This window comes from Lutra lutra, chromosome 4, assembly GCF_902655055.1.
Source record: "Lutra lutra chromosome 4, mLutLut1.2, whole genome shotgun sequence".
NCBI lineage: Eukaryota > Metazoa > Chordata > Mammalia > Carnivora > Mustelidae > Lutra > Lutra lutra.
This window is the reverse complement of record NC_062281.1, coordinates 3009345-3029297: the sequence shown is the minus strand read 5'-3', so window position 1 is coordinate 3029297 and position 19953 is coordinate 3009345. Positions and strand designations below refer to the sequence as shown.

Here is a 19953-nt window from a genome sequence, read left to right as displayed (position 1 = left end):
TAATTAACGTTTAATTTACCTCTGTCCTTCCCAGGAACTCTCTGAACCACTGCTGACCAATGAGGACAGTGTTAAACTCCAAGCTCTGCCCCCCAGGCTCAAGGCTGACCCCGGCTCCCAGGCCTTGCCCCTCCACAGCCCACTCCCCATGAACAGCTGTCCCGGTAAGAAGACACGCTCCCGCCCCCCGGCAGGCGGCACCGCTCGCCATCCGCAGCCTCTCCCCGACACCCAGGCTCTACCACACAGAGGACGAACGTTCCAGAGTGCCCTGGCTGCTGCCTGCAGACTCCCAGCCTGCGACCCTGCCCTGCACACGTGCACCCAAGTCCACAGACCCCAACACAGCGGGCTTGGGAGACTGGAATGTGGAGGAAGCCTCACAGTAAGTCAATTCTCAAGTCAGAGATGAATTTATTTCCCCTTTGGCACCACTTCTGAGAAGACCCTGGCCTTGTCTGCTGGCTCTGGGTGACTAATACTCTGCGGACATAATTCCTCAAAGATTTAAAGCCCAGGCCAAAGAGCAACCAAAACTGATGTTAAAATACAACTAAAATGTGCATTTTCATACAGCATCCCCATCTCACCCTTACCCCAAACCCTGAGTATCTTTAACATAAAAATACCACTGAGATATTTAGCCTCTAAAACGCCTTAAGCCTCTTAAAAACTGATAAATATGGAAGTGCTCTAACCGCAGTACAGACTCTATGCATTCCCGAATGGCAGGCTCTCCGCCCTCCGGGTAATAAGAAGTTGTCTTCTTGCCTGGCACAGCCCTGCGGTCCTCTCCAGTAGCCAGCTGTGACCACGTGACTACGACTCGGCCAGGTCCCTCGAAGGGAAAGTACTACGTACACAGCTGTGTCTTTGCGGGGAGGGAGAGAGAGGGCGTCCAGTTCCTCCTCCTCTGGGAGGCTGGAAGGTCCACCAGCCATCCTAGGTCACGGGAGGAAGGGGGCCATGCTACGGACGCAGGGAGGGCAGGACGAGAGAGGAACAGTGACCGGTAGGGCTTGTCCTGTATGGAAGAGGAATGACCTTTGATCTAACAGTTAAGCCACTGCCGATTCAGGCCAAAGCCATCAGCACCTTCCTTTATGTACGGCAGGTAACTAAAGAAAGCGCTAGACAGAGACTAGAAGACAATGAAGAAATGAGAACAATGCAAACTTGTAACTAACCTCAGATAATTTTAAATCATGCATTTTTGTTTCCTTCAAGAAAAACCGATCGCTGAAACACCACATGAACGTCAGATGCTGCTCGGCGGTGGGAATAGCGGGAGGGCCCCCTGGTCCGCGAAGCGGACGGTCGCAGCAGAAAACAGACACGAGCACACAAACAACTACAGAGGACTACATCACATGCAAAGATGATGAAAAACACATTTCTTTAAAGAGCAAACCACGTAACAAGGAAATGAGCAGAACTGAAAGGTGAAGTAACTCATGTAACTTCACAACACAAGTCAGTGGTTTAAACAAGAATCAGCGGTGTGTAAAATTCTTCCTTCAACGGGATCACAGCTTATTTTGGTTAATCTGTCTTTGTCACGATGCAGTTGTTAGCTTGAGTATGAAACATTTTTCCTAAAACCTCTGAGCGGACCTCCGGCGGCAGGTGCCTTCCTCCCCTGCCCCCCCTCTGCTCACAAAGGCGCACACGGAGTCTCACCCACCTGCCTGCCACTCTGCTCCTGGAGGCACGCACCCTCGGGAGCCCGTGTTCTGAGGCCGGGGCTGGGGCGTCTTCGCCACACGTCTCCCCTTTGCCTACAGAGAAGGCACACTGGTTCTACCGACGGTGAAAGACATGGAAGGATTAGCTCTTTAAAGAAGAACTTCAGAGGTCCCTCCACAGTGCTTTCCCCATTCGTAGAAGCCAGCCCAGTTATCTCCAGCGTGACTCAAAAGAGTTACTCAGAAACAGTAAAGTCGAAGGGGCAGCCCTCATTAAGCTATAAACAACCAAGATTGTCCTTAAGTTTTCTGACAGAAACTAGGCAATCCTGCGGACTATTTCACAACTTTTCTCCTGACTGGCAGGGAAAAAGAGAAGCCTAAAATAAACTAATAGGAAACAAGGGAAACTCTGCACTTGTGTAGAATTCTTTTCTGTACCAGAAAATACACACCTTTCTAAGTGGCCCCAAGTCACCAGCAACACCAGTAGGAAAGAGAAATGCTGAGGCCCTGGAGGACCCGGGCTGCCAGGTCCCTGGGGCAGGAGGCCCAGAGTCCACTCAGCCGGGAGACGCGCTCAGCGGGCACAGGTGTAAAGCCCTGGCACCAGCCTTCCCGACAGTGGTGTGGGAAGACAGAACCGAAGGAACAGCTCCATGAATTTTTAAAGTACTGAGAAAGTACCACGGCGAGTCAAGAATTGGTCATGCAGTAAAGCTACCTTTCAAGATGTCAGAATCTGAACTTTACCACCAAAGGTACATAAAAAAGAATTTCTAAATAATATACTGTAAGAAAAAGGGAAGCGGACACCAGAAGGCAGGCTGAGCAACAAGACTGTTCACACAGCACGGCGACAAACAGGCAGACCCGTGTGCCTGGCCTGGCCCGCGCCAAGAGCTAGGGGTCAGGAGCCCTGGGACCCCGGCCACAAGTACCGGCTCTGGGGTTCTGGACGGGACACCGTCTGAAGGCGTGTATGGGGGGATGGGCCTGGACCCGACGGAGGCTGCAGCTGTGCCCTTCACCCCGGCTCTCCACGAAGTCCCTGGGGAGCCCTGCTTGCCCAAGCTTGGTCCACCAGCTCTGACTCAAGCCACCTGGAGGCTTGTGTGAGTCAGAGGAGGAGCCAACGGACACACTCCTGGCACATCACACACACAAGCACACGACAAAAGGCAATTATTGGGAAGAGCAGATCACATCCCCAGCAATGAACTTGGAATCGGAAAGTATCAATGGTGAAATGAAACATGAGCTGTGAGGTAGGACGGAGACTACTTAGGAGGGAATAAAGGGCTCAGAGGGCAAATCTAGAGAACGACACAGACACCATCACAGGGAGAAATGGATGGAAAATACGAACCAGGGTAAGAGCCACAAAGGTCCAAGTGCTGACAATTCCAGGGCCGACGGCACATACACTTTCCAGATGAAATACGCGGATCCAAGCTGGGTCATGAACAAAATGCAAAGAGGAGGCACGAGCAAGACCGGAAGAGCAACGCAGCGGTCTAAAGGGACAGAGTGACCGCAAAGAAGCAGCCGCACATCGGTCAGCAGCCGTACCGAAGGCGATCTCTTGAGCGTGGAGCGAGTATAGCGTCTGAAGGCAGAGGAGGTGGGAAGGGTGGTCTGAGGCAGACACGGATGTGCAAGAGGTAAAATGGTGTCTGTGCTGCTGCATCGACCGTGTCTTCATGAGGTTACGACAACAACATCTAACGCGCGGGGTTGAGATAAACACTGAACCAGCACACGGCGGAACTGCGTGCGAGCCGGAAGGATGTACAGAGAGGGTGTCCAGAAGAGAGGGGGGAAGAGAATGTTAAGATCTAGACTTGGTTTAAAAAAAAGAAAAAGATCTAAACTTGGTTAATACAGAAGGTCAAAATGTAAGTGTGACTAGTAAAAGAATACAAATAGTTTATAAATTTCCAAATCATGAGACAAGGAGATTTAGAATAAGAAAACCCATTAAGAAATAAACAGTAGAAAAGAAAAAAGAAAAAGAAAATACACACACACACACACACACAGACATCCCCTCCCCAAAAAACAAAGTTTTGGGGAAAAAAAAGGACAACAAAAATAAAGACAACACGAGTCAGTCCAAATATATTGTTTATCCTAATAAATACGAATGTATTAAATCTACCAGTTAGAAGAAACACGTTCTGGATTTGCGAAACCTGGCTCTATGATGCTTATAAGATACACGTGTAAAAGTTTAAGGATGTAATAAATTGGGAATTAATAGAAGAAAAGTAATAAAGGAAAGAACAGAAGAAGTAATACAAGGAGAGAAAATGAAAGCTGGGTCAGTGCTAACCTCCAGAAGGCAAAGTGAACTTCGGGACAAGAAGTCCCCCCAAAACAAGGAAGTGTGTATGGTTAGGCAGCCTGAGGGTAACTGAATAATGACATGAGGTTCAAGTAACCAAGAAGATAAAAACACTTTGTGTTTCTAGGAAGAAATCCCAAATAGAGAGCAAACACGAACTGACCCACAGGAGGAAACGGGCCCAGCCACTCTCACAGAGGGACACACACGCCTTCTCACTTACTGACATGTCAAGAGACAAAGTACCACGAAAGACAGACGTTAACCAGCCTGAAGAGAAAGTGCATTTTTAAACCACACTGAAACACTCACAGAAACCAGTCGCGGGAAGCGAACACGGCAGAATGTTACCCGAAGAGTTCAGGGGCAGGCGGGTACACATACGCTCCCGGCACGGTTTTTTCAACGTTCTCTGCGTCTGAATGTTTTATAGTCCGCTACTGGAGGGAAATGGTCTTACACCAGCCCGTTAAGACAGTCCCCGCGAAAGCCAAAGAAGCTGTTAGCATAGACCACCACTACCAAGAAAACCTTTGAAGATAAATATATATAAATAAATATAATAAATATATTTATATATAATAATATATAATATATATTTATAATAAATATATAAAATATATATAATAATAAATATAAATATAAAAATAAAATAAATATCTGCATCTTTGGAGATGAGAAAATAGAAATAACTCCACAAAAGTTTGAGAACAAACAGGTCTTGAAACTCTTAACTAAAATGAAAATAACTGGCAGATTTTACTACATTAAAAAAAAAAATGACAAGAAAGAAAGAACAAGTCCTAGGTGATGATGGGTCGTATAGTCACAGCGGACAAAGACCAGTTGGGAAGAACATACAGAACAAATACGACAAACATAGTTAATATGACAAAAACCTCTTAATATTAACAATGAAAAACATAAAAAGATGTAAAAACTATAAAAAAATCCAGCCAAATTTAAAAAAGGAATCTGTATGGCGGCCCGCACACGGGCAGGTCTTCAAAAGCAACAGTAATCAAGAGAAAGCAAACAGAACAAGCTGTCTTCGTTGATCACCAGGCAAAAACGAACAAGGAAACATGGTGACGCCGCCTCATGCTGTCACGGACCAGAGCGTCCCGGCGCGAACTGGTGACACGCAGCACGCCCCCGGATCTGACGGCGGCCACGCGCCCGGTCAGCGCCAACGGCTCCCGGAACCAGGCCGACGGGAGGCCGCGGGCTGCACGCTCACAGTCACGACCTCACGCCGAGCCCTGCCGGCCCGGCCCGGCCCGGCCCTGCTGCGTGTGCACACGTGGAACACAAGGGGAGGGGCTGCAGGGCTGTTCCTGAAGACAGTACGACTGACGGTGGTGAGCACAAACCCATGGGAGTTCCATCTTACCGGATGATTCTGTCCTAATTTTCTCAGCTAGAATGCATTACTACCTTGTAAACTAATGAAAACGATTTGAAAAGGTTCAAGATTAAGTTAACAGATGAACTCTGACATTCCTTTATATGCTTTTCTCTTACGAACACTGCGAAGTAACACTACACAGTTTGGTTTTCAGTGTGAGGGACAAGCTCTCCTCTGGACCCGATCACAAGGGGAACAAGGGCAGAGGCTCACTCAGGGCCCGCACTGCGTTCGGCTCTCGATGCGGTCGCCTCCCTGACCCCGCACACTGAGGCAGGCATCAGCACCGCCCTCACTCTGTGGCCCTGGAAGCACACACTGGGAACGGGACACAGTGGAAGCAGGACCCACACCAAACACTCTGCGGCGAGAAGACAGTCACACAACATCCGCTGCTACACAGAACACCTGGGGCGGGGGCTGGAGAACGGGCAGGGCAGACCCAGCACAGTCACAGCCGGGACCGTAAGCCTCTTAAACCCACTCTTCTTTTCCTTCTCTCGAATGTCTGCCTGACTTACACAGCATACCTACATAAGAACACACAACAGCCACCTCCAGACTACAGGTAACTCAGCCTTCCCCCCACACCCCCCGAGAGGGCCTGTGATGACACCACCCTGCACCCATTTCTCCCATAACACGGGCCCTCCCCTGTGCACAGTAACCCCCACCTTCTCCACTTCAAAGACCCCCACCCATTAGTGCCTAGGTCTGTCCTCTGCCCCCCACCTCCTCTCCCATCGCCTCAATTTCCGTATTCCCTAGAAATAAGCCAAATTTACACCAATTCTGATGCAATCTTTGTCTTTCGCTTCAAACAGATCTTTTCTTTTTTAATTAAATTTATTAATTTTTTTAAGTAGATTCCACACCCAGCGTGGGGCTCAAACTCACGACCCAGAGATTGACAGCAGCACGCTCTAGGGACTGAGCCGGCCAGGGCTTAACCTGAAAACTCCTCTTTCCAAACATACCCCCACCCCCACCCTGAAGGATCCCTGCTTCTGTCCTGCTGCCACAAACACGTCAGTGCGTGGTGCATGTAGGTCTTATTTGGACCCCTACTGTCCTCTGGCTCTGTGTCCTTTTACCGCACGCCTGGCTCCTTCCACCCTGTGACACCGCAGCTCCTGCTGTGGCCTTGCAGGGACAGGGCAGGATACAGCTCACGGCAACAGGACAGGCTTTCACGGTGACCCGAAGGACGCCAACAGGTGTTCTGGCGTCCTGTCCCTAACTGCCAGGTGACGTATCACCCAGGTCTTTCTGGGACTTCATGGAACCGCCCACCACGGGCTGGAACTCTCGAGATCATCACCTCTATCTCCGCACTGGCTTTTCACCTCCATTCCCATATCATTTCTCTTTAAATGGAGACAGACTATTGTAGCATAGTCTCAGCTGCCCAGAGATGCTGGAAACGTAGTAGAGAGGCCCACGGGTGCCCCATGCCCAGGCCCCTCCCACTCCTAGTCCCCATCGCGCATGGCACGTCAGCCACAATTCCTACTGCAACACTGACTTGTTATTAGAAACAGTCTGTACTTCATTCAAATTTCATCACTTCTTCTACATCATTTTTGGTTCAGAATCCAACTTCATCATCATGGCTCCACAGGCTCTTCTCAGCTCCATCAGCTTCTCAGATTTTCCTTATTTTGGACCATCTTGACAGTTTGAAGGTGTACTGGTTTGGTATTTTGAATAATGTCCCTCGACGAGGAATTATCTGTGCTTCCACATGATGAGACTGGGGTTACGGGTACAGGAGAGGAAGCCACCAGAGGTGAAGTGGCCTTCTCCACTGACCCCAGCCAGGGCACCTGGCCTGGGTGTGGCCTGTCACTGCTGAGGCCGACCTTGCTCATCTAGCTCAGGTGGTGTTGGCCAGGTTTCTTCACTGCCCGCTGACTCCCTCCCCCAACACAGTCCTGTACAAGTCTCCAAGTACAGCCCATCCTTTAAGGTGGCATTTTAAGCTCTGCCCCCATCGTGGTCACATCTACATAAATTACTTCGAATTCTTCTGTAGGGGAGATCTGTCACTTCTCACGTGTTCACTCATGTGTATGAGGAGGGCCTCCCAGGTATCTGCTCTATGCTCCGGGTTCTAATCTAAAACTACTCGCTCACTTTGTAGCTCAAATGATTCCAGCTTTAGGCACTTCAGGTGCTCTCGCCCCACGTTGACCGAGCACTTCCTCCCTTCTGGCACCAAGATGCACAGGCCCCTCCTATACCCCTTTCCCCCCACCCCCAGCATAAGGCATTTTTCAAAGGAGCCCTGGTTCCTTTCACTGATGAACAACATTAGAAACCAGGCACGGGGGACCACGGAAGATTTTAATGCTACTGGTATGAGTGATTTTAAAACATAAAATAAATCCACGTTTCTCCTTCCTTTTCATTGAAAAAACATGCTCGTTCCCTCAGAACTGAAAATCAACAGGCTCCAACAACTTCTCCGGTTCCCTGTCCAACAGAAACTCTTCCTGTGAGCAGAATCCCTGGTGGCCCAGGACAGAACACAAGTCTCAGCAGCCAGCCGGCCCACAGACCCCAGCTCAGCCAGCGCCACCCCACTCGCTGCCAATGCTGCCGTGCCCACGACACAGCCTCGCCCCTTCTCGAGTGGGCAGGAGGGATGCAGGGGTGTCCTGGTTCCCTGCTTCCCTTTTCCAGCCTTCTTTAATAAAACCCCAGTTCTGTGAACATAGGCGCTCTCAATCACAGAGCTCCTCACACCACTGTCCTATTGCGGATGGCCCAGGAGTCAGCCACGGCCAAGGACCAGAGACTCCTGGAGAGCAGTGGGCTGTTGCCGACATGGCCTTCACAATGCATGGACAGTTTTCTAGCTGCTACCTGAACTTCCGTGTCTCGGTGCCTTCAAAGTCTCATCCCTCTTCCCGGGCAGCTCCCCCTACCTGCCCACATGCTCTCTTTGAGACTTGGGGAGACCTCGTCCCCCCCTGAAATCACCTCGGACATCAAGGACCGTGCTCCCGACAGCCCCCCGCCCCCAGGCATCTCTACTTCAGCCCCTGGGCACGCTGTTGTACAGCCCTGCTCACCCAGCTGAGTCTCCCTGCTCGCTGGAAGCTTCCTGAGGGTGAGCGTTTTGGATTATTAATTTCTGAATACCCAGCACTGGGCTGCCAGCGGCTCGGCACACGCTCAGTAACGTCCGTTAAGTGAATGAATGAGTAAAGAAACCAATGGACAAAGGAACAGATAATTCACCAAATAACCAAACAGGTAAAACTCCTCCTGTTATCCTGAACCTCCATTTGAACTGAGGACAAGCCCAGCGTCACCCGAGACAAGATCTTCAACGATCTCCTCAATGCCAGTGATGTGCGTCTGAGCACCAAGTCCAGCAGGTGAAGAATGCGACAGTCGTGAAGAGAATCTATGCCCCAGTGAGTGCTGGCGGTTTCTGTCTCGGTGGTTAGTGGCTTCACGACTTCGACACCATCCTCTGAAGGGCAGGACTCATTCCACGGAACGTGACTCTGGCACGATCTGCAGCCAAAGCCGCTCTCACAGCAGAGTGGTGACAGGTACCTTTTACTTTATTTCCCCAGTTTACTTTATACCTCCCAAAAGCCACCAGGAGTTCAGTAATAGTACAGCCAGAAAAGGTAAGTGTTGGCCAGATGTGCCACTATTCCTAAGGAAACTACAGCAGACCTTCACTGGGACTGAAAGATCAACGCTCTTTTGCTGCATGAATCATCAACGACGCAGTACGGAACTTCGCCTCCCCAGACAGAAGCGCCAGCTGATATGCACTGATAAGACAACCTGATGGAAAACTCTAATACACAAACTCATTCCATGATCCGAAAAACTTTGTTTTTCTAAACATCCTGTTCCATAAGCAACAAGTGATTCACACGTCTCCACCCGTGGAAACCCCCAGCAACGTCAGCGGGGAATGTGAGGAGGAACGGAATCGGCAGTTCTGCATCCGACGCCAACTGGAAGAGACACTTCCTCCCGATACGATTAAAGCTGAGGCGGCAGTCCGTGCTGACGCCACACGATTAGCCCAAAGGCGCTCGCCAACGAGTGGAAACGTCTGCGCGCGCGGTTACTGTCGTTGGAATTCTTTGCTTCTAAAACCTTCCTTCTCCCAGATGCGGCTGTTCCAGAAATGGCAGTGTTTGGGTTTGGGATTTAACTCTGGGCAAACTAACCCCACAGCCTGAAGGCTGGCCTACTGCTGGGCGTGCGGCGCGGTGGGGCGGGGGTACTTACTCCAACACTTCGTAGTTGGACTTCTTCTCGAGCGCGTTGCCTCGCATCTCCCAGTATGAGCGCCTAAAACCAGGGAAGACACACATTCACACACACGTGTAAGGAGCGTCCGCGCTGCTCAGCGGAAACGGCGCCGCGGCTCGGCCACAGACACCCTACTGTGCCGTAATGAACACGAACCTGACCCCAGCGGTGACTCCCAAGCCCCTGGGAGGCAGAGAGTGGTGAACACAGGCTCCGTCCTATTGGACGAGCTGGCTTTCTCCTTGAGTGTGAATCAGGTGTGGCTCTCTGTGAGGACGAGGCAAAGACTCCAGGTGCAAGGAGCTTAGCTACGACTGCTGGCCACTGTGCTCGTCTGTCGGTGAGAGCCTGCACGATCAGGATGGCTGCGGGGACACCAGCCTCCTCCAGGCGAGCAGCAAGTCCACTGACTCCTGCAGGGCCGCCTGTCACCAAGGACAAGTGCACCGACGTGTGACAGAATCATCAGGGCAGGCTGTGCAGGGAGGAGGCAGGCTCCGGCCTGGGCAGCGCTGTCCACCACTCTGAATGTTCGTCGTCTGGCCTTCCCCCGCACTCCACACTACCCAGTCAAGCCAAGTGGGGCCTCGCGGGAGCCAGGTCCTCTCTCTACAGAACCTGCCACGCGTGGGCCGGATTCTCTCTGCACCTACACGGTACCTGGCAGAAGGACACCTCCCGCTGGAGCTGCTTTGGGACACATGGGTAGGACTTGTCGTCTCAAGTCATGTAATAGGAGGACGAGACTCCGTTTCAAACCTGTCTCTAATACTATAAATACTGGCTTTGCTTTTTACATTTGTTTGGCTTTTTCTTTGGTCTACTCAAAATGCAAGTAATAGATTTAGATAAAAAAAACTACAGAGAGCCCCTGAAGGGTCCCTCAGTTTGGTTTTCTGACTTTCTCCCCATGCAGGGGCAGGGGGGTAAAGGAGGGGCCTGCAGGGGGAGGCTGCACCGTCAGGCTTCTCCTGCAGCCCTTCACTTCACAATGAAGTCAGGGACACTGCATGGGGCAGAGAGAGGGATAAACACAGCACGGGAGGCCCGTGTGGGAAGGAGCAGGAAAGCTACCGAGAACCCAGGTGGTCCCAGTGCCTCTCGCCCAACACCTCGTGCTTTCTGACCCCATCTCCAGATAACCCCGTGCAGCACTGTCTGGAGGCAGAAAGGGGCGGCCAAGGATGCTTTCTGCCTAGAGCTGTGAGGGCTCAGGGGTAGGACAGGAACAGAAGAGACCAGTGAGGGATGATTTCTGTTCCTGGGAAACAGAATTAAGGCTGAACACGAATTTTAATGAAGAGTTGAGAGTGACACCCTAACTGCCCTCGGGTCCTTGTAGGGACTGGTATGGAACAGCCTCGTGCAGTATAAAAAATAGTGACCTTGGGGGGAAATTCTAACTGTTCTGAGCAAACATAATCAAACTGTGGCAGCTTAACCAACTCATCTTAAACTAGAAGCCCAGAGTAAATTTTAATTGAAATCATACCCGAAAAAGGTAAAATACTCTTCTATTCAAAATTAAAATGCTAGCATAGAAGATAACATATGACACATGGTGACAAATATTATCAGAATTAAGAACGACATTCTCAGATTTCCTTTTCCCGTAACCTACGACATGGCAGCCACTAGCCGCATGTGGCTATTTGTGCTTCTGTTTAAATGGTGTGCGCTAGCGCACTGAACTCCTCGGTCCCTGCCTGTGGCGCATGGCTAGCACCTGGGACCCCAGTGACACAGGTCACTTCCATGACCCCCAGGAGACTACCGAAGAGCGCTTTCAGACCTGCTCACACACGTGCACGCTCATCAGTCATTCCAGCTCTAAATGCAATGAAATATCATTTTAAAAGATCCTAAGATTTCTAAAAGTTACACTGAAAACCTAATTCAAAATCTCTAATTTTTACTCAAATTTTATTCAGTATTTTATGAATAATCTTTATGAGGAAAAGGAAAATACTTGGATAATTTCCCAAACTAAAGAACGCCTCAGAGCAGCAAAGCCCTCAATGCCCAGTTAGCACCTTACCGGATTTCCAGACAGCCCAGCTTCAGAGCAATGTCCTGGTCCACACGGTCAGCTACCTCTGACATGTAGTCGCTCTTGACCTGCAATAGAAGAACGGGGAGACAGTGCTGTGTTAGCAGGGCACGCGGCAGAGTCGCTCATTCCACGACTGCTTCCAGGGTGCCGCTCACATCCACCAGACACTGGGCCAATAATTGTACTAGACGTTGGATATAAAAATGAGTAACACCAAAAACAGCTATGGAAATAAAATGGACTTACTGGGAACTCATATAATCCGAGAGCACTTAAACTTTAAGAAGCAACAACGTCACCTGAATCGCAAGCAGCTTTAGACACTGCGCCCCACCACGCTGCCACAAGGGAAAGCAGGAAGATCCCCAGTTCCAAACAAATCCTCAGTGAATGTATTTTCTCAACTCAAACTACAGTCCCCCCAGCATTCTTTGGACCCCCATGGCAAGGGCAAAGAAAATTTACATATTTCCAAACCCGTGTAACTCTGCAACTAACACGTCCCACCTCACCTCCACCTGTATGTGAGTAATCTGCAAGGTCACAACACGTGTAAAATCCAACATAACGAGGAGACTCTTGGAATGGGCACCGACCAGGGTTACAAGCGACTGATGACTCACTAAATTCTACCTCCGAAACTAGTAAGACCCTTTACGTTAATTAAATTGAATTTGAATCGGAAAAAAGAGAAGAATCCAGAAGAAGTCCACAAGCACCTTCTGAGAAGCGGCTGTGCTCGGTGACGGTGAGTGGCGCACTGCTGGCTGGCCTGAGCGCATGTGACAGGAAGAAGACACTTCCCAAGACGAAACACCCTGGACCTCCTTCTCGAACAGCATTAAGGGAGCAACACACGCAACAGACCTGGCCACAGGGAGCGCCACTCTGAGCCACAGTCGGGGACGTGTGGCCGCTCCCAAGGAGGTCCGTTATTCCCCACAGCAGCACCGCGTCACGGAGACCACACTCCATTCCTGTAGTACAATTCGGCAATACAACATTTCGTGCAAACCTGTCTTGTCCCGTATTATGGAAGGACTTCAAACACCCTTGATCTTGTCTCTTAGTGCTCAAATCTGAAGTATTTACTCTCAGGCCCTTCACAGAAAAGGCGTGATAACCTCTGCCCTAGAACAAAATTCCAAAGACCCTGCTCTTCAGCTACTACCTCGGAGCTGTCAGCTCACTTGCTCAAAAGACTTCTAACCCCCGATAAACTCTGTCCACCTTACACCACGGATGTCATCATCGTGACCTTCCCCGACAAGGACCCCCGACTTCCCAGTCTCTCATTAGCCCTTTATTTTAACTGCCTGACAAAAACAGCGGCTGCCGGAACGGGCCGGCCGCCTCCCTCGCCGCGCTGACTGCTGAGCGACTAGAGAAACCCGCGCGCAGGACGAGCTCCGCTCACGCCGGACCGCCAGCGGCCGGCTGAACCTGCCCCGCCGCTCGGCAGCGCCGGCCTAGGAAATCTGCCAACACACTGCCCCGCGCTTCCTCCCGCCAACTCACCACCTTCTTCCCTACCGTGAGCGCGAAAGCCTTCAGAAGGGAACACCCTCTCTAGGGCACCCAGAATCTAGCACCCAACGCGCGCTGCACGTGCCGACTCACTCCCTTGTCTCGGGGAGGAGCGACGACCAGTCACCTGGCCACGGGCAACCCCAGGCTATTTCTGATCTCAACATTTCCTCTCAAAACCTTGGCCTTATTTTCTGCATTAGCACCTAGACCTAGGCAGTTAATAACATTGATTAACAGAATGAGTGGGCAAATGAATGAATGAATGAAGTCTTCAAATTGGGGTTTGGGTACCTCTGTAACGATCACTTTCCACATACGTAAGCAACAGTAACTTCTACTGTTTACACATATTAGGTATTTACGACTGACTCAGTGGAACTGATTTACTCAACCCACTAAATTAAGTAAAAAGCTTTAATCCTAGAATCACTTTATTTATACTTCAACTGGCCCTTTCTCCTATATAGCAAAAAATAGATCGAAACTTCAAAGCTAAGCTTTTGCATCCTAAGTAGGTTTATTACCGCACACAAAAGTAAAGGCACAAGAGGTACAACAAGACGTGTATTTCCATGAGTCAAAGAAATAGCACAGTTGTTCTGACTGAACCAGTCGATCTTAGTTTACCATTCAGTTAGGACTTCAAAGAAACCACAGCAGAATATCAATTACCTGCTGAGTAAAATTCATCATTAAAAAATTATCTTGGGGCACCTGGGTGGCTCAGTGGGTTAAGCCGCTGCCTTCAGCTCAGGTCATGATTCCAGGGTCCTGGGATCAAGTCCCGCATCGGGCTCTCTGCTCAGCTGGGAGCCTGCTTCCCTTCCACTCTCTCTGCCTGCCTCTCTGCCTACTTGTGATCTCTGTCTGTCAAATAAATAAATAAAATCTTAAAAAAAAATCATCTTAAAGATTAATTACAATTTTTGAGCACGTTTCATGGGTGGGAAAACGTAATCACATACTTTATTTCTTTCATCAAAACCGAATGCACATTAGTTGCAAAAATGCACAGAGAGGAAATGACAACTTAATTTCTGTAGAAAACCCCATTATGAACATGACCGGAAAGCTCTAGGCGTTGTTCTCCTAGATCAACAGTGCACTTCTCTCGGCACACAGTGCCGTGTCCCCACGGCCTGAAGTGATCCGTGCACCCTGCAGAGTGGACTGACCCCACACAAAGCCGCCCAACAGACCCTTGGCTCCCCACATCCCTACCCCAAGCCCTGAGCAGCCCGTGTCTGCAGGAGCACAGACGGCAAACCCCATCCGCTGATGATGTTCTCCGAAACCACCACGTTCACAGACCAAAGTTGTGCTCAGGCATCTTTCTTTAGGACTCGGGGTTCGACTACACCCCATGTTCATTTCTCTGATAAGACATCTCTGACTGCCTCTCATCTCCTACTGACTTCCAGTGGAACTCACTGCCTTTCGTCTGTGAAGTAAATGCAATTTATTGAGCATTTAAGTATATGTGGATAAAACTGCTTCAAGTAAGCACACTGTGCTCCCTGGCCGGCAGACCTACCTGTATATGACGTGTCCTGCAGTCTGCAGCACCGCCGTGAGAGGACAGCACCGCCACCCCCAACTTAAAGGCTTAGAACAAGGGGCACCTGGGGGGCTCAATGGGTTAAGGCCTCTGCCTTCGGCTCAGGTCGTGGTCCCAGGGTCCGGGAACAAGTCCCGTGTCGGGCTCTCTGCTCAGCGGGGAGCCTGCTTCCCCCTCTCTCTCTGGCTACAGCTCTGCCTACTTGTGATCTCTGTCTGTCATAAATAAATAAGATCTTTAAAAAAATAAAAAGGCTTAGAACAAGCCTAGAGAGAATGAGGGCGACAGCAGAGGAGCTGCCCATTATTTAAGGAGCGCCTGCCAGGGCCGAGGCCCCGCGCTGTCACAGATGTCGTTTGCAATCTTTACAAGTCTTCAAGGCAGGGGTTAGTCGTCCCATTTTATACAGAAAGATCAGGGAAGTCAGGTCACCCATGGTCACACAGCGAGTGTCGTAAGAGTGAAGACTCAAGCACCAGTTGGCCGACCCTACAGTGTGTGGCCGCATCTCCCGCAAACTCTCCCACAGCAAAGACCACAGTCTTCCTCCACGGGAAGACGATGCAGGGTGGGTGGGGAGCACATCCCGCCCACCGCCGCCCGCAGGGGCTCACGAAATGACTTCCCACACACCGCCTGCTTCGCCTGATATCATGTCGCAGTCTCTCTTTATGCCACAGACAGGTGCTGTGCGCTGTCCCCAAGTGCAGCACGGGAGCACGCGTCTTCTAAGAGAAGATCTCTGAGAGGTGGTGGTCGGTTTGCTTGCTGTTAAAGATTTTATTTATTTGTTTCAGAGAGAGAGAGTGTGCAAGCAGGGGAGGGCCGCCGGGGAGAGAGAACCCCAGCAGACTCCAGGCTGAGCACACAGCCCGACGAGGGGCCACCTCACAACCCTGAGATCCCGCCCCGTGCCGAAACCAAGAGTCCGCGCTGACCATCTGAGCCGCCAGGAGTCCCGTCTTCGGTTTTTCAAATTAATCTGCGTCCATGTTGATGTCAATTTCCTACTTCGAGAAACGTGGTGTGTTTGGACATCTTTCTGTGGCAAGGACTGTATATATTCATGAGGTTTTTTCTTCTTACTCTGTGAGAGAATCAAACAACCCAAGTTCTGTAAATCCTCCTAGTGAGTGACTAAGCTTTGAGGCTGGTTCTGGGGGTCCCACGCCCAGAGTGATCCTACCAGTGTGAGAGTCTGTCCAAGTCCATGAGGTGGGCTGAAGGCAAATGTATAATGCCTTCCCGTTTCTAAAGTCTTTCATACAGAGGGATGACCAGGAAATGTGTTGAACAGAGCCAGTGTGCAAGGTTTACCCACATCCTCAATACCATGAGTACTTCTTGAAGTACACAAAAGTGACAACAGAAGAAGACAGGTCCGTTACTCAATCTATCAAGTAAGTACAGAAAATAGACCTTCGAGGGGCGCCTGGGGGGCTCAGTGGGTTAAGCCGCTGCCTTCGGCTCAGGTCATGGTCCCAGGGTCCTGGGATCAAGCCCCGCGTCGGGCTCTCTGCTCTGCAGGGAGCCTGCTTCCTCCTCTCTCTCTGCCTGCCTCTCTGCCTACTTGTGATCTCTCTCTCTGTCAAATAAATAAATAAAATCTTAAAAAAAAAAAAAAGAAAGAAAAGAAAAAGAAAATAGACCTTCGAATAAGTCAGACTTGGACCCATATGTATTTTACCTTTTGGGGGGAAAAATGACAACTGACAATTCCCACACTGAAAATGTCAGGTATTCAAGACAGCATGGTACTGGCACGAAAACAGACACATAGACCAACAGAACAGAGTAGAGAGTCCAGATACGGACCCTCAACTCTATGGTCAAATAATCTTCGACAAAGCAGGAGAAAATATCCTGTGGAAAAAAGACAGTCTCTTCAATAAATGGTGCTGGGAAAATTGGACAGCTATGTATAGAAGAATGAAACATGACCATTCTCTTACACCATACACTAAGATAAACTCGAAATGGATAAAAGACCTCAACATGAGACAGGGATCCATCAGAATCCTAGAGGAGAACATAGGCAGTCACCTCTTCAACATTAGCCACAGCAACTTCTTTCAAGACATGTCCCCAAAGGCAAAGGAAACAAAAGCAAAAATGAACTTTTAGGACTTCCTCAAGATCAACAGCTTCTGCACAGCAAAGCTGTCAACAAAACAAAGAGGCAACCCACAGAATGGGAGAAGATATTCACAAATGACACTACAGACAAAGGGCTGATATCCAAGATCTATAAAGAACTCCTCAAACTCAACACACACAAAACAGATAATCATGTCAAAAAATGGGCAGAAGACATGAACAGACACTTCTCCAAAGAAGACACACAAATGGCTATCAGACACATGAAAATATGTCCATCATCATTAGCCATCAGGGAGATCCAAATCAAAACCACATTGAGATACCACCTTATACCAGTTAGAATGGCCAAAATTAGCAAGACAGGAAACAACATGTGTTGGAGGGGATGTGGAGAAAGGGGAACCCTCTTACACTGTTGGTGGGAATGCAAGTTGGTGCAGCCACTTTGGAGAACAGTGTGGAGATTCCTCAAGAAATTAAAAATAGAGCTTCCCTGTGACCCTGCAATTGCACTACTGGGTATTTACCCCAAAGATACAGATGTAGCAAAAAGAAGGGCCATCTGTACCCCAATGTTCATAGCAGCAATGGCCACGGTCACCAAACTGTGGAGAGAACCAAGATGCCCTTCAGTGGACAAATGGATAAAGAAGATGTGGTCCATATACACAATGTAATATTACACAGCCATCAGGAAGGATGAATACCCAACTTTTGTCTCAACATGGACGGGACTGGAGGAGATTACGCTGAGTGGAATAAGTCAAGCAGAGAGAGTCAATTATCATATGGTTTCACTTACTTGTGGAGAATAAGGAATAATATGGAGGACATTAGGAGAAGGAAAGGAAAAGTGAATTGGGGGCAATTGGAGGGGGAGAGGAAGCATGAGATACTGTGGACTCTGAGAAACAAACTGAGGGTTTTGGAGTGGAGGGTGAGGGGATGCGTAAGCCTGTTAGTGTGTATTAAGGAGGGCATGTATTACAAGGAGTACCAGGTGTGGTGCATAAACAATGAATCTTGGAACACTGAAAAAATAAAATAAAATTAAAATGTTTTTAAAAAGTCAGGTATTAAAAGAATAAAAAATTTTAAAAATCTCCCACATGGAGCTGCCATTTCAAAATGTTTTAACTGACAGAACGCTTTATAGCCAAGACAATACAGATAAGGAAATCAATTTCTGATAATACAAATATCTAAATAAAAACTTGTAAAGATAAAACATTCAAATAAAAATCACAGGAACAAGAAACCACACATCCTGGTACCTCAGTATTTCCCCAGGCACTTCCAGATTCTACTCCTCAGGGTGAGGGACAGCTCCCACCTTGGTATCTCCTTTCAACTTCCTACCGGAACTCCTTTTGTCAAGTAAGTCTTAATTATGCTACAGGTAATATGTCCAGGACAGGACAGATGGATATGCACGTCACACAGGAACAACACGTGTTTGAACTGCGGGAGGGTCCCCTCATGCATGGGTTTGTTTTTTTTTTTATAAACACAGTACAGTCCTATAAATGTATCTTCTCTTCCCTATGACTTCCTTAATGACATTTTTTTTATCTCTAGCTTACTTTACTGTAAGAATATTGTATATAACATATATACCATATAAAATATGTGTTAATTGAGTACATTATTACTAAAGCTTACTTCTGATCAAGGCTAGGCTATTAGTAGTTAAGTTCTGGGGGGAGGATCAAAGTCATACATGGATTTATGACTGTGCAGGGGTTCAGCACCCATCACCCCTGACATTGCTTAAGGGTCAACTGTACTCATTTTAATCTTAAAATATTTGTAGGAGAAAACAATGGGAACTCCACGTCTGACCCACGCATCCCAAGGGCTGAAAATTTCGAGTGCCAAATGATTTGTATAGAGTTCTACATCGATACAAATTGAGTTCGTATGACAACTTCTTGACCAAACATGGGCCTCGCTCTTCTCATAACGGCCACCATTATTTGCAGAAGGCCGCCGATCAAAGGCAATTCTTTCTGAAATGAGATTTCAGAGAGATACAGAGGAATAAAATGTTACATGGCAAAGGAACAGTTCGGCTTCGTGGTTCGGCTTCGTGGTTCGGCTTCGTGGTTCGGCTTCGTGGTTCGGCTTCGTGGTTCGACATGCTTCCCTTGCTTTAAAATGAGCCATTAGCTTTAGCGTCAAGACTTAGTTTTATAACTTCTGCTCTACAGTGAATAGGGTTATAATAAGATTCCAGCTTATTTTTAGAGTGTGCTGATTAATATCTTTCAGAATACTCTAAAGTGGGTCAAAAACACTTGGTGAATCATTTGCAGTATCTCACATTGGGACATCTTTAAATGAAACTGCATCCGCGGGATAATCTCCAACCAGTAACCCAGGCCTCCACACACCCACTGGCGCGTTGCTTTCTGCGGGATACCACCCAGAACCATGGACAGAACGAATAGCGGGGCCAGATGAAATTTTAAGATAATAAAATGAAGGTAGTTTATTGTAAGTGCTCTCTGTTTCACAGGATCAGAATGGTGGTAGAGGCGATCTAAACATAATTCTTTTATTTCTACCCTAATACAAGAACCAAAATAATAAAAAATGTATGTTCTTCTAAAACAGAGATCACAAAACAGGTAACACTCAGGAGTGTTTACCAGTTGCCCAGCTAGACCCTAAAGATTCCCACATGTGAAATTCAACAAAAGAACAGCTCGTAACAAACACACAGGGAAACGGATCACTAAGAGTGTAAGCCAGCACCAGCAGACGTCAGGCCCATTTCAGATGTTATAATTCAGAAGAGACATTACCTCTAACAAGAAATGGTACAGAAATAAAAGGCAGAGAAATCAGAAAACAGTAAGAGCCTTAAATGATGGCCTGGTGGATTTTCTTAAAGAGGGAAGGAACACACAACTTTAAAACATTCTAGATAAAAACTCAACAAATGCATTACCCATCCAAGCTGGCCGCGGCTGAGGAGAG

The 19953-nt window shown here is 48.6% G+C and overlaps 1 protein-coding gene across 24 annotated transcripts in view; it reads right to left on the bottom strand.

Moving 5' to 3' along the window:
- Nucleotides 1-19953, bottom strand: part of PTK2 (protein tyrosine kinase 2) — a 251367-nt gene that overhangs the window by 118649 nt on the left and 112765 nt on the right. For all 24 annotated transcript variants that reach the window (XM_047725233.1, XM_047725252.1, XM_047725232.1 and 21 more), the window contains 2 exons: nucleotides 11769-11848; nucleotides 9707-9769 (listed from right to left, as the gene is read on the bottom strand). In XM_047725233.1, coding sequence (XP_047581189.1) covers nucleotides 9707-9769; nucleotides 11769-11848 — 143 coding nt within the window. The remainder of the gene's footprint in view (nucleotides 1-9706; nucleotides 9770-11768; nucleotides 11849-19953) is intronic.